The 15,364-nt window shown below is 38.1% G+C and overlaps 1 protein-coding gene across 4 annotated transcripts in view; it reads left to right on the forward strand.

The window, feature by feature from the left end:
- The window catches only part of FIG4 (FIG4 phosphoinositide 5-phosphatase), a 134,308-nt gene that overhangs the window by 67,069 nt on the left and 51,875 nt on the right, over positions 1–15,364 (forward strand). For all 4 annotated transcript variants that reach the window (XR_007152207.1, XM_047858994.1, XM_047858996.1 and 1 more), the window contains exons 16-19: positions 1,463–1,601; positions 10,303–10,361; positions 11,564–11,711; positions 15,001–15,084. Coding sequence is in view for 3 of the 4 variants with exons in the window: in XM_047858994.1 (XP_047714950.1) it covers positions 1,463–1,601; positions 10,303–10,361; positions 11,564–11,711; positions 15,001–15,084 (430 nt within the window). In the remaining variant the exon portion in view is untranslated. The remainder of the gene's footprint in view (positions 1–1,462; positions 1,602–10,302; positions 10,362–11,563; positions 11,712–15,000; positions 15,085–15,364) is intronic.

Below are 15,364 nucleotides of genomic sequence, written 5' to 3' on the forward strand. Positions count from 1 at the left end.
AAAAATTAAAGGAAGCAACTATCCAGTTTAAAAAATGAAAGACTCCTTGAAAACACAGCTGAAAAATGGAAAGCTTCTCTAGATAGTATTAAGATATTTTGAGGTCCTGCATAGTATGAGTTATTAAGTGCCATCAAGGCTATTCAAGAAGCATAAAGAATGTAATTACTATAAAAGCAGCTTGTTTACTTTTGTACTGTGTAAAGAGGGTGCAAATTGGGGCGGTAATGTCTGCATCATTTAATACTTGTTTTCTCTCAAAAGTGGCAAAAAGTATCCAAATATATTCAGCCTATGAACACATCCCTTTTATATATTACTTTTGGCCTGAAAGGTAAATGCTGCTTTAATGGAACACTTCCTGTCAAAATACTAGTAACGGGAATACATGTTTGATGTACCATATTTCATTTATTGCTTTTGCCGAAATGACCAAATAGTCCATGAGAACAGTGTTGCTAATTTCAGAAATATCTGTGTTCACTGTAGCTGTTGGAAGATTGATTTTATGGTAATGTTATCTTGTTTCAAAAGCAGCCCTTTCTACTGGGCTGTCTTTAGTTCTGTGCTCATTTTCAGAAAGAGGTTATTATTTATATTGTGGCTGCCTGCCCCAAACTTGAATATACAGGGCTCCGAGACAAGAATGGAAAGAAGGAAATGAGGGGAAAGAATGTAGGACGCCAGTGCAGAATGGGAAGGGTGTTTCATGAGACCCTTTCATGCTTATCATCATTTTTACCAAAATATAATTAGGAAAGGAAGGAAACACAATATATATGCATACATAAGTTAGTAATTTGGGGGTGGTTGAATAGTTAGAATGAGGCTGTTATCTATGTGCCCACTCTGCCTTCATTATCAAACACAGGAGGGAATGGGCCAGGCCCACAACTGAGGGGGACAGAAAATGTTGTAAACGTTGTCAGTACTAAAGAAAGAGTAGATACCTTTTCAAGGATTAAAAGTGGAAACTGTGCAAACTAACTTGTTCAAAGTTGTGCAACAGAATATGGATAGGAGTTGAGCCATCTTGTTTGTTTCTGACATCTCTCCTTGTCTTTGTAATAAAATGAAGATGTATTTGTTTCAGGTAGAATAACGAATAGCGAAAATATGTTCTTATCCTAAAAATAAAATCACTTTGGTATTATGGCGGTTCTTAAAGATTTTTAAGAGTCTCTCAAAATTCAAGAAGCAGTTTGTGTTCTGTCTCCTCCATATTGTGAAAGGGATGGAACAAACATGAAGCATTTTGAAGCAAGGTTTTAATTCTGCTCAAAATCTTGGTGACTATTTTAGATTTGGGGTATGTGTATAACTTTTGGAGTATAAATACTGTTGTTTTCAAAGGTATGTGTTATGAAATCACAGTTGTACCCTTTATCCCCCTGAGAAAACATTCTCCTGAGTTGTATATCTCAGTAGCGGATTTCCTGAAATGCCTATTTTTCCTTTTTAGATGCTGATAGACAAGATTCCATTAATCTCTTCCTGGGAGTTTTTCATCCCACTGAAGGGAAACCTCATCTCTGGGAACTCCCAACAGATTTTTACTTGCATCATAAAAATACGATGAGACTTTTACCAACAAGAAGAAGGTATTTTTCGTCCTAGTATTTTATGTAAACTCAGATTTGATGTTTCTTTGAATATAAGATACTTTCATTTTTGAGAAATAATCACATAGGCTAAAGTAGTCAGTCTTACTACATGTTTGCCATGAGGAATTCAGTATTGTTGGTGTCCTGATGGTAGCTTTGGGAACTTGTCATTAATAATTGGTGGTTTGCATTTTTCGTAAGATAGAAAGTTTCAGAACTTCATCATTGAATGTAAGTTGTAGCTCCACTAAAGCAAACTATCAACATTATTTCCGAGTGCTTCCTACAGATGGGGAACTCTGAAGAACCCTCACATGTAGGGAGTCAATCTTTGGTTTTCAAGTGAACATCACTTTGGAATTCCAGGGTTCGAATGTTCCAGTGCTCTTCCCTTCAGGAAGCATAACCAGCTCTTGGGTGATTCTGGTGAAGACAGGAAACCAGAATAGTGACTCTAGTGACAGATACTACTCTCATCACCCCTTTTACTCAGGGCTTTCTAGATTCATTAGCCATTTTGGGTTATTTTGATGACAGTTCAATTGATACTAATATTCTCAAAAGAAATGAAGTGTTTACCTGGTGTGTTTTGATAGGACACTGTGTGGTGTGGCCTCAGGGTCAGGTTGACTCTCTGTCATCATGTGACCTACGATTAATTATTTAACTTCTCCCAGTCTCATTTTCCTCATCTGCAAATGTAAATGATGGGACATACCTCACAGAGTCATTGTGAGGGTTTAATGAGAAGACTGTTTAGTGGTTGTGATTGAGGCGTCATGTACTAATATAGTCCATTTTGCCACATGAGCAAGACAATTCACACATATGAGGTTGGAGACTTGTGCATTCTGCTCAAGGGCCTACAATATCAAGTTCTCTCATCATGCCTTTCTCTTACAGCATCGGTTCAATATAGCTCTTACTTTGTGCAACAGTGCCTCCCAAACACTACAGGGGTCACTGCCAGTCTGTCTGTGTGACCAGACCACAAACAACTGGTGAATTAGCAAGTGCTGATGTTGCAGTTATTACCAAATTCAGTGTTGCTTCAGGAATGTTTAAAATAGTAGGGATATGTCAGAATTTCTGTTTCTCAGATTTGTTCCTGTAAGTGCATATTAGTGGAATAACCAACGTATTATTTGAGCTTACTTTCCCTATAAATGAAGCATTAAATTTACTATTAATAAATGATTGCCTCTGAATTTTTGCTGATAAACAAAAAATTTGGAACTAATTATGTTGATTTGGTGAGAGATGAGTGTACATACCTGTATTTAGCCTTGGTGACGCAATTCACTATGGGTATATGTGGGTGATTTTCCGAATTTTATATTACCTTCAAGTATTAAAGCTTTTTTTAAAATTTTTTTAAATGTTGTATTTAGTTTTGAGAGAGAGATAGAAAAGCACGAGCACAGGGAGGGGGGAGAGAGAGAGGGAGAAACAGAATCTGAAGCAGGCTCCAGGCTCCAAGCTGTTAGCACAGAGCCCAATGGGGGGCTCAAACTCACGAACTGTGAGATCATGATCTGAGCCGAAGTCTGACGCTTAACCAACTGAGCCACCAGGCACCCCAGGTATTAAAGCTCTTTTTAAAAAATATTTATTTATTTTTGAGAGAGAGGGAGCACAAGAGGGTGACAGACAGAGAGAGAGGAAGTCACAGAATCTGAAGCAGGCTCCAGGCTCCCGGCTCCCAGCTATCAGTGCATAGCCCGACGGAGGGCTTGAACCCACAAACCCGAAAGATCATGGCCTGAGCCAAAGTCAGATGCTTACCGCTGACTGAGCCACCCAGGGGCCCCTCCAGTATTAAAGCGATTAACATACAACTTGGGAACAACCAACACTCAATTTTCTGCTGCAGAAATTAGCTAGTGTATAACAAGTGTACCTTAAACGACTTGCTCACCTCGAGTTACATAACTGATCACTAAGACAGACAGTGGTGGAGCTTATTTATGGCAACAAAGGAAGCTGCTGTTATATCCCCATTTTCTATTAAAAAAAAAAAAAGGAAACTGAGATTGCAGAGAGAATGGAGAGAAATGTGTCTTAACTGAGATATTTAGCTAGTTAGATGATTCAGCAGGAATCATCTGCAAGCCTGTCACTGAAAATAAAGTTTTATCACAGTAGATAACATGCCTCTCTCCATTGGTTTGGTCTCCTGTTTTTGTGTTGTTGGGTTTTTTTTCCTCCAGAATGTCAAAATTCCAAAAATCAGGTAATGTTGTCAACAGTAAACACTGCTCAAAAACAGTACTTACAAAGTGTGTAAGGTAAATTTCACTGTTTTATTTTGGACTTTCTGTTGTCACCCACCTATACTGGTTATTTTGGTGACAGTTAAGTCAGTATCATAACTCTCAGATAAAAGGAACAGTTTAGCCGGAAGCAGTCAACTGGGTGAGAGTGTGGACTTCAGGGTCGGGTGGGGCCGATTTAGAATTTCTGCAAATGTGCGACCTTAGGCCTCTTCCTTAAACTCTGGAAACCCTTTCTGCTCATCTGTCAAATGGAGGTGACCATGCACAACTCACAGGGTCATTCTGAGGGTTCGATGTGTGAGAACTCTTTGGTACTAGGTCTGACACAGAATAAACACGATTCTGAAGCTGTCAGGCTCTGGAGAGATGGCCTCCAGTTAAAACCTGTGATTGTGGGCAAGTTACATAACCGGTCTAAGACTCCGTTGCCATTATGAGTGAAATAGAGATAATAGCACTATCCTAACTTGTACATGTTTCTGAGCATCAGATGAAGTAATATAAATGCTTAGCACATAAATCAAATAGGTGTTAGTACTGTTACTGTTCTTTAAAGGAGATTACATTCCCTAGTTGTAACATTTACTAAAAATCAAACAGGATGACCATAAAATCTGGAAACTTAGATAATAATATTTTATCACTTATGATAATATAATATCAATAAACACTTTATATGTATTTGCTTGTGTTTCCAAACTTGGTGACTATCCTATATTTTACACTGTGTTTACCAATGAATTATTCCGATATATTTTTATTGAATGATAAGGGAAGGGAAAGTAAACCTAGCTCTGACTAGAGTTCATCCAAATCAGGTTCTCTTGAGGTAACTACTTCTGTTATTCAAAGGGCTCACTTTCATTGATCTGCCTACAACCACTAAATGAAGCTTTGTTCTGCATTAGGTTAATAGGAGATACATCATCTAAGATGTTATTTATTGAATCAGTGTTTATCATGTCACCAAGATGTTTTTAGATATTAAACATTAATCACTTCATTGACTCAGAGTTGAGAGATTGCCCGGCTCTAGTCACTGTCTGATATGTGAGCTCCCTTGGTGTCTTCCCAGGAGAGGTCATCTGGCCTGTGCTTGACTAGTCCTGGTTTGTTATCTGGGATGTGTCTGGTTGAGGGGGCAGTTCTTTTCAGACAGTTCACAGTTTTTTCTCCTATCACGCTGAGATCTGCTTCTCTGTAACTTTACCTACTAATCTAGTTCAGCCCCCTGAGACCTTAAGAACACGATTTCTCTATCCACTTTATAGTCTTTTAAAAACCTGAAGTTCACACCATCTCAATATCTCTTCTTCTCCAGGTTAAATAACCCCATTGTCTTCTGCTGCTCCTCACATACTGGGTTTTAAGCCTCTTTGGGATTCAGAATGCTCTCCTCTTATGGATTCCAGTCAACATCAATATTCTTTTTCTTTTTCTTTTTTTTAATGTTTTTATTTATTTTTGAGGCAGAGAGAGACAGAGCATGAGCAGGAGAGGGGCAGAGAGAGAGGGAGACACAGAATCTGAAGCAGGCTCCAGGCTCTGAGCTGTCAGCACAGAGCCCGACGCAGGGCTCAAACTCACAGACTGTGAGATCATGACCTGAGCCGAAGTCGGACGCTCAACCGACTGAGCCACCCAGGCGCCCCAATATTCTTTTTAAATTGTGGTACCCAAACCTGGGTTCAGTAATGGTCAGAGTTTGATCTGATTTGTGCCAAATATTGTGGACCATTGGAGCCATTGCTCCTCTTGTCTTGGATACTCTGTTTATTATCAAGTCTAAGATTGCATTAGCTGTTTTCAGCAATGCCATCATGTTGATTCTCTGAGCTTCCTGTCTGTTAGAACTCCCAAGTGTCTTTAACATGTCCTGATACCGTGCCTTATCTGTACCATTCTTGTATGCTCATTTGAGCATTCTTGGTCTTCTGTGCTTTGCCTGCTTCCAAAAAGGGGGGTTAAATGTGTATCCTTTTTATTAAGTATTACCTGTAGCTTTGTAGCTTCTTCAGATTTAATCAGCTGGCCATCTTGATCCTGATAAAAATACTTGATGAAAAATGTTGAGTAGAATAAGGTAGATGGCAGAGCTGTATGGGGCACCACCAGACAACTCCTTCTACCTTAACCTGATTTTTGGTAGGACTTATTTAAATGGCTGTAACTTAATCTATTGTCATCATTTAACTGTACTGTCCTCCTGCCCACATTTCTCTATTTTGTTCACAAAGATTGATTGCTTTGCTGAAGTCCATATATATATATATATATATATATATATATATATATATATATATTAATTCAGAGAGCTCCCAAGTTAGCTAGGGAAATTAAAAAAGAGTCTTTTTTTAGTCCCCCTCACCTTCCTATGTGAGCCTGTGGAATTGAGTACTCAATTCTAGGGACTGAAAAAGAGCAGAGCAACTGGCATATTAGGTATTTTATGCAAAGGAAGAAGTGGCACCAACTTGCAGTCTCCTGTCTTCTGATCCCTGGTCCCAAAGCAGGTTCTACCTTGCTGCAGGACTCTTCCTCTGAGTAAATGTACTTGGAGGTGGAGGTAACCTCCACCAGAGATCCTCCCTGTCCTGGGCTGAGTCCTCTCAGATGCTCTCATCTTCCATTTGTGTCAGCTCTTCTTCCCTGGGGCAGGTGTTTCTCATGGGCTTCTGTGCTGAGACCTACCTAGAGGAGCTGGACTTTCCAAAATCCAAAATACTTTTCAAAAGTATTAAGTTATTTTTATCTTGCTTAGGGAATTACAGTTTAATAATATTCAGAAAAAAATCTATGGCCTGTTTCAAGTTGCTAAAACAGGACTGTCTCTTAATTCTTTTCCTCCACGTGGTATGTTCTGAGTTTAAACATATTCTTTATAATGTTTACTGCTTTATCTTAGATAAGCTAATTGTGAGCATCATTCTTTAGGCAATTTCTTATATACTAGCTGATACCTTCTTTATTTTCCTCCTCTGTGAAGATTAAGTGATTACAAAATGGAATTTACACCTGTGTACACATGCATGTGCATGCATGCACGTGCACACACACACCTTAATTAATCCATGCTTTCTCATTCTTCTGATCTGATAGTCTGATTCTCCTATGAGAAAAGAAAAGAAAATGAGATTAGATTGGTGTGGTTTGGATGTGGAGTCTAAGGATAGAAGTTATCTTTTTATCCTTTTAGGTTATTCACATCTCTGTTTAATACTTGATTCTGTTATCTTGCTGAAATTGACATCACATTCTTTGATGTATAGTATTTGTAATCTATTACCCTCTCATTTTGAGCATCAAGACTACATTTGCTCATTTTTAGTATAAGTTCCGTTCTTCACTCTTCTTGAAAAGATTATTGATCCCATCTATAGACCAGGACACTTGAATGCTCTTAAGCGATGCTCCACTGCTTCCTTCCGTCTCTTGGGCTATACATGCTTCTCTCTTCTCTCGTTTTTCTCTTTCTAGCATGAAACTTACCATGTCTGTTGAAGATAGAAACAATGCTGGAATTAAGTAGCTTTACTTTTCTCTGTCATTATTTTCAACGTGGCATTTCAAAGACACAGAATGGTGTTTGACACAGTAGGTGCTTACTAAATGTTGAAAATAAATGTGAATTATCTGCAAGCAGCAGGCATAACTCTTTTTTGTTCTTTTCATGTTCAAAAACCTTGCTATTCAAAAAGCAGCCCGAGGAATCACTGGGAATTTGTCATCAATGGAGAATCTCAGGCACTGCCTACTGAATCAGAATCTGTCTTTTAACAGAATCTCCTTAAGTGTTCGTGTGTGCACTGATTTTTTTTTTGCTTTTTATTTTTGTTTTTTTTTATATAATTTATTATCAAATTGGCTTCCATACAACACCCAGTGCTCATCCCAACAAGTGCTCTCCTCAATGCCCATCATCCACTTTCTCCTCTTTCCCACCCCCATGAACCTTCAGTTTGTTCTCTATATTTAAGAGTCTGTTACAGTTCGCCTCCCTCCCTCTCTGTAACTTTTTTTTTCCCCCTTCCACTCCCCCATGGTCTTCTGTTAAGTTTCTCAGGATCTGCATATGAGTGAAAACATATGGTATCTGTCTTTCTCTGCCTGGCTTATTTCACTTAGCATAATACCCTCCAGTTCCATCCACGTTGCTGCAAATGGCAGGATTCCATTCTTTCTCATTGCCAAGTAGTATTCCATTGTATATATAAACTACATCTTTATCCATTCATCAATTGATGGACATTTAGGCTCTTTCTATCATTTGGCTATTGTTGAAAGCGCTGCTATAAATATTCGGATACATGTGCCCCTGTGCATCAGCACTCCTGTATCCCCTTGGTAAATTCCTAGCAGTGCTATTGCTGGGTCATAGGGTAGTTCTATTTTTAATTTTTTGAGGAATCTCCACACTGTTTTCCTGAGGAGCTGCACCAGTTTGCCTTCCCACAGTGCAAGAGGGTTCCCGTTTCTCCACATTCTCGCCAGTATCTGTAGTCTCCTGATTTGTTCATTTTAGCCACTCTGACTAGTGTGAGGTGGTATCTCATTGTGGCTTTGATTTGTATTTCCCTGATGAAGATTGACATTGAGCATCTTTTCATGTGTCTGTTGGTCATCTGGATGTCTTCTTTAGAAAAGTATCTATTCATGTCTTCTGCCCATTTCTTCACTGGATTATTTGTTTTTCGGGTGTGGAGTTTGGTGACTTCTTTATAGATTTTGGATACTAGCCCTTTATCTGATATGTCATTTGCAAATATCTCTTCCCATTCCATTGGTTGCCTTTTAGTTTTGTTGATTGTCTCCTTTGCAGTGCAGAAGCTTTTTATCTTGATGAGATCCCAATAGTTCATTTTTGCTTTTAATTCTCTTACCTTTGGAGATGTGTCAAGTAAGAAATTGCTGCGACTGAGGTCAGAGAAGTTGTTGCCTGCTTTCTCCCGTAGAATTTTGATGATTTCCTGTCTCACATTCAGGTCCCTTCATCCATTTTGAGTTTATTTTTGTGTATGGTATAAGAAAGTGGTCTAGTTTCATTCTTCTGCATGTTGCTGTCCAGTTCTCCCAGTCCTATTTGCTAAAGAGATTGTCTATTTTCCACTGGATACTCTTTCCTGCTTTGTCAAAGATTAGTTGGTCTTGTATTTGTGGGTCCAGTTCTGGGTTCTCTTTTCTATTCCATTGGTCTGTGTGTCTGTTTTTGTATGCTCTGAATTTTGAGAAGCACTATTCTAAAGCATAACTTCAGTCTCAAGCAAAACTTGAAGAGCCTTTCCTGTTATCATCTCACTTTCTGCACCCCCACCCCCAGTTCATTAGGCATTGTGTTCCTTTTTCCCGTTATCCTTGGTTATATATTCTGCTTGCCATCTCTAGGAAGGTTCTCTTTGTTGCCTATTTCATTTAAATCCCCTATTCTTCATAATTGGGATTATTCAAGATTATAATGTCAGCATTTTATTTTTAGAAAGCTTTCATTTATTTAAAATTATCTTTTTAGCACTTTTGGTCATAGGCTTGTTTTTAATAAATGTTTTGAAAATCTGTGTTTTTAATATATTTTGATATACTGTTTCACATTACTCTCCTTCCTAGTGCTCATGAACTTTGATATAGCATTTTCCCCCTGAAGACCCAATTTATCAGAATTTGATTATCAGAACATATCCAATGTTCAGAGAGAGGGCAGTTCAGGGTTTTGTTGTTGTTGTTTTCAGATTCTCTGCTCACAGTAGATGAGTCTTCTGGCAGAAATCCAGATGACTGAAATTCCCAACCTTCCTCTAACTGGCCTCTGTAATCAAGTAGTGAATATTTATAGTTAAAGATTAACAGGGCCTATACTGTTTTCTAAGGGAACTTGTTCTTCAGGACTGTCCATTCACTTAATGATTTTGGTTAACTATTGCAATTAACTATACACAGACCCATACATGCAGAGCAGAGTGGAAGAAGTAATCTAATTCTCAGATAACCATGTGTAAGAGTCTTGGCCGTAGAACTTGGGTCAAGGTCCTGCTGCTCGCTGGCTTGCAGAGTAATGCGGGCAACAATCTGGGGAGAAGTAAACAGCAGCTCCGAGAGTCTGGCTTGGTATACCCAAATCTTTTTTAGCTAACAGTAATTAAGTAACATCAGAGCACTTGACTCTCAGATGTGTTTATGGAATTTTTGTACATCAATGACATAGCTGAAATAAGAAGTTTGGGAAAGTAGTAGCCATGTTGGAGACCTACTATGCCCCAAGCTTTACAAACATGTTTTAAAAAGAAAAAAAAAAAACAAAAACTAACCTTAAAGTAGGAGGCAGCATCTTACTATAGAACTTCAACCCCGTTTATCCAATGAATTGTAGAAAACCAGTATTTACAATTGGTTCACCTTATTCTTTAATTTTTTTTTTTTTAATTTTATAGTTACACTTACTGGTGGACACCAGAGGTAATAAAACATTTACCACTGCCTTATGATGAAGGTAGGTACACTGTTTCTCTTTTAGTTTTTATATAGTTTTTATACCAACGTATTCTGGAAATATTTCTAAATGAACTTGAAGCATTACATTATTTGCATATAATATTTCATTAAAAAGAAATTAATGACTACTCAGTTTTATGTTGCTGTTATTATAGGGGATTGTTAACATCTTAGATGACTTCCAGGGATTGTGTTATATTTCTTTTATTGTGTTTTACAGTTGTTAAGTATGTTCCTTAAATGTTTGATGGATGTAATATATTAGTTTACCATTTTAAACTAGTACTTATTATGTTTCTAAATATTTGGGGGTAATGGGAAGGAAGTTAAGACCCATTCATAAGGAAAAATAAAAACTTTTCCTGTGTCTAAACAGTGAAAAAATATATAGATATGTATATAAAATTACATTTTAGTCACTAAAGTTTAAATTTCATTTCGTATATTTGTCAGAAAGGCAAGAAATTTTTTTTATTAAATGAATAACCTCAAATATACAATACATTCAAATGATGTTTCCAAATTGAAATAATTTCCCAGTTTTAAATAGAGTGTAGCCCTCATTCTTTTACTGATTCCTCTGACCTTGAACAAGCCAGATTTCTCAGTTGTGAAAAGGCAGTAGGTAAGACTGACTGCCAGTCTGGAACATTCCAGTTGAGGATTCCATCTAGTCATGGTTAGGCATTCCAACTTTGATAGTAAAGGCCATGAACTAAGAAGATTGCAAATGATTTTTAGCTTTTAATAAATTATTAATTAATTTTTAAAAAGTATTTGTAACCTTGAAATTCTGGGAAAAATCATAATTCCTATTGCTAAGAAGATTTGTTGTTCCAGAAGAAAGGAAAGAACTATAGCAGTCTAACCTTGGCCTTAAACAAGATTTGAAATATAAATATGAAGGAAAATTTAGTGAAATAGCTGCACAATTTATATCTAGAAGGCAGAGGATATTTATTTCAAAGCAAAACAGAATTCAAAGAGCTGAGTTGTTTGATTTCTGAAATAACTCCCTGCTCCCACCCTTCCAGAGGCCTTCCTGCCCCCTTGGAGCTTATCACACTCGGCTCTGCACTGTATATTCTGTGCACATAGCTCATCTCTTTGTCAAGTGTCTGAGTGCTAGAGGCCGGAGCTGAACCTCGTTGGCTAGATGTAATCTAAAGACTTTTAGAGTAACAGGCATATCTCTCTTAGTTATCTGTGCCGCGAACTTAAAGAAGTTGATAGTGAAGAAATTCCACAAATATGAAGAAGAGATTGACATCCACAACGAGTTCTTTCGACCATACGAACTGAGTAGTTTTGATGATACCTTTTGCTTGGCTATGACAAGTTCAGCACGGTATGTTGTGAGTGCTCTGATACTGTAAAGATTTGGGAACTTTAGTTTTCCTAGTTTATATAGATAAGCCTTGCTTTGCCATAAGTCCATTCTGCAAGGCTGCTAGCAGGGATTGTACAGCCTCTGAATACCCCCTGTGATGAGTAGCCCACTACTTTAGGAGATAGTCCCTTCTAGTGTTAGATAACTGGAGTTAATTTCTTCCCTTTAGTAGGTTGAAATCTGCCTCCCATTGGTCCTAGTTTGTCATTTGGAGTAAACTCACTTTTTAAAATTGAACAGAAACTGAGAGCCAGCATAAATTAGTAGAATAAAGCATAGTCTTTGGTACTAGAAAAGCAAGTATGTGAATTGTAGATCAGCCACTGCCTACCTGTGTGACCTTGAGAAAATTATCCAACTTATCTGAGTCTCAGCTTCTTCTTTTATGTAGATAGGGGCATGTGTATCACACACATATATACACATACATGCCAAATGCCTTAATGGAGTGACCAACCTAGGTGGGTGACTAATAAATGGTGGCTATCATTATTTTATTATTCTTATTAGGAATAGGACAAGTCTAGTTCCTCTTCTGTATGACAGCCCTCCAGATATTTGAAGAAGCAGTATTAATTTTTTTAGGGTAAATATCCTTCATTCTTTTCATAATTCACATGACATTGTTTTCAGACTCTTCATCTTGGTATGTCACTTTTGAATATACTTCATTTTTCTGTGTCTCTGTTAGAGTTTTGTGGGATCTTTAGAAAAGTGATGGGACCTGGGGCGCCTGGGTGGCGCAGTCGGTTAAGCGTCCGACTTCAGCCAGGTCACGATCTCGCGGTCCGTGAGTTCGAGCCCCGCGTCAGGCTCTGGGCTGATGGCTCGGAGCCTGGAGCCTGTTTCCGATTCTGTGTCTCCCTCTCTCTCTGCCCCTCCCCCGTTCATGCTCTGTCTCTCTCTGTCCCAAAATAAATAAAAAACGTTGAAAAAAAAATTTAAGAAAAGTGATGGGACTAGAGTAAGAAAATTAGGCAAAGCAAATAACTTCTTGATTATCATTTTTTGTAATAAAGTTTATATTTGTGTATTTTACATTTCCTTCCAATGTGATATATGTATGCCTAGACTTAATGTACATGTAGAAACATATCCTGTGGTTTTGTTTCCTAGAAACCACTCCATATTTTGCTTTAGTTTCAGATGGAAAGTTGAGAATATTTACTTGGTTGATTCTGAGTGAAACTTATTAAAAGTTTAGAAGTTTTAACTGTGAGGTCATTGTCATTTCCAGAATATTTCAACTCAGCAAAGGATGAATGATGTTATGCATATGTGTATATATTGTATAGTTGATTATTTACTTGCATGAGTTATGTTCTATAAAGGTCCTGTAATAACTGAATTAAAGAATACTGAATCATTGCAATTCAGGTTTAGGTTCCTGGCAAGCCTCTGGTCACAACATTTTCATTAACCAGTCAATACATAACCATGTTGTATGTTTCTGTTTAAAAATGCCTTACTTAAGATATATTGCTGATTCATTAACATTGAACTCACAGCAAAGAGCACTATAACTCCTACCTGAACAAAGCTCCTCCAACACACGTATTTTCTTTCCAACACACAGCTTTCTTGTGCTTAGAAACACTAGAGAGCTTCAGCACTATGCTTGGGGCCATTTGAGACAACAAGGTCACCACCAAACAGCACAAAAAGGTGCAAAACATGGCAGTACATAGACTGTAAAAAGGACACTTGTTTATAGCATGACAGCTATAAACAAGGCAGAGTGCCGCCTTGTTCTCCATCAGCTGGGAACGTGAGCATTGGGTTACTCTAATTTTCCACTGTTCTGGGCATGCACATGTCCACAAGTGATCACAAAAGCTCTGAGTATTGGTTTTGGGGTTATGAATAAACTTTAGTGAGCAAGCAAATTCTCAAATAAGGAGTCCACAAGTAATGAGGATCGACTATATATGTTCAAAAATAAAGAAAAATTAAACCACTTACAATTTTTAAAAAATGTTTATTTATTGAGAGAGAGAGAGTGCTCTGGGGAGGGGGGGCAGAGAGAGAGGGAGAGAGGGAATCCCAAGCTGGCTCCACACTGTCAGTGCAGAGCCCGGCGTGGGACTCAGTCTCACGACTGTGAGATCGTGATTGGAGCCGAGATCAAGAGTTGGACACTTAACTGACTGAGCCACCCAGGTGGCCCTAAACCACTTACATTTTTTTTCAAATGTTTATTGATTTATTTTGAGAGAGAGAGTGTGTGTGTCTGTACCTGCGCACACATGAGCCAGGGAGGGAGACAGAGAGAGAGAGAGAGAGAGAGAGAGAGAGAGAGAGAGAGAGAGAGAGAATCGCAAGCATGCTCCGTTCTAGAAGTGCAGAGCCCGACGCGGAGCTCAATCTCATGAAGCATGAGATCATGACCTGAGCCAAAATCCAGAGTCGGATACTTAACTGACTGAGCCACCCAGGTGCTCCTAAGCCACTTATATATTTAAAACAATATTTACAAACTGTCAAATAGGCATTTTGGGTCAAATTCAATATTATTTTGTTTTCCTTCCAAAAATGTAATGGCTGCACTTGGAGCAGAATCCTTGCTGGAGCCCTAAGTCTCATCAGCATGAATCATGCACCTCTTGCCTTTTTGGCTTCTCTGAGGAGTTTGGTCTGGTTTCAGCAGTAATGGTGAGGTAGGCCTTGCACAGTGCCAGAGTAGCTTCAGCTTATCTTAGGATGTGGTGAACAAAAAGTTTGTATTTCAAGTGTTCCAATAGTGTTTTCATGAATTAACCCCAGCCTAATGAGGTAGATGCTGATACTTGAATGGATACTGCTGTGGTTTTGAACATTATGTCGGCATCCCTAGGTGGTATAGTGTAATAAAAACATTGTCCATAAAACTGAGCGGCTTAGTGTTTTGCCATGGGTTTTTATGAGTTTAATTTTACCTCAAAAGTAATTGTGATGTATAAACAAAGTGTATACATCTTAGCAGTAATTTAGATATCAACTCTGTTCCAGTAGAGAAAAATCTTAAATTCAAAACCATTGGGTCCCATAGTCATGAAGAAAATTCACAGTGAAGACTGATAACATTGAAGTTACCTGGTACCATTAATTCATGGGATTTTATGGCCTTTTGATCACCTGAGCTCCCCTGAACATTTGGCTCAGAATATATGTAGCTCTGAGGGCTAAGAAGGAATAGTGTAAGAATGTGAATTGAATGGAAACCAGGATGGACAGTGATTCATATGGAATTTCTTTCCCCTCTCTCCAGTGACTTTATGCCTAAGACCGTTGGCATTGATCCAAGTCCATTTACAGTGCGTAAACCAGATGAAACAGGAAAATCAGTATTGGGGTAAGATTTGCATATAGAATGAAATTTTAAAGATTTATGTAAAATAATATGGGACTTGCAGTATAATTTACACCAAAAAGAATAACTTCAAGTCACATCGTTTGGAGCACATTCCATTTATTGCATCTCTACAGGTAGTTTATTCATAGCACTGGGATTACTAAAGAATTCAACATTAAAGAATTTGTAGGAGTTTCAGAAACATGGTGCATTTTATTATTTTAAATTAGGAATATCACAGGTGGCATAGGCACAGGTAACAGATATTATGTGTTACATC

The sequence above is a fragment of the Prionailurus viverrinus genome, chromosome B2, assembly GCF_022837055.1.
Source record: "Prionailurus viverrinus isolate Anna chromosome B2, UM_Priviv_1.0, whole genome shotgun sequence".
NCBI classification, from domain to species: Eukaryota; Metazoa; Chordata; class Mammalia; order Carnivora; family Felidae; genus Prionailurus; species Prionailurus viverrinus.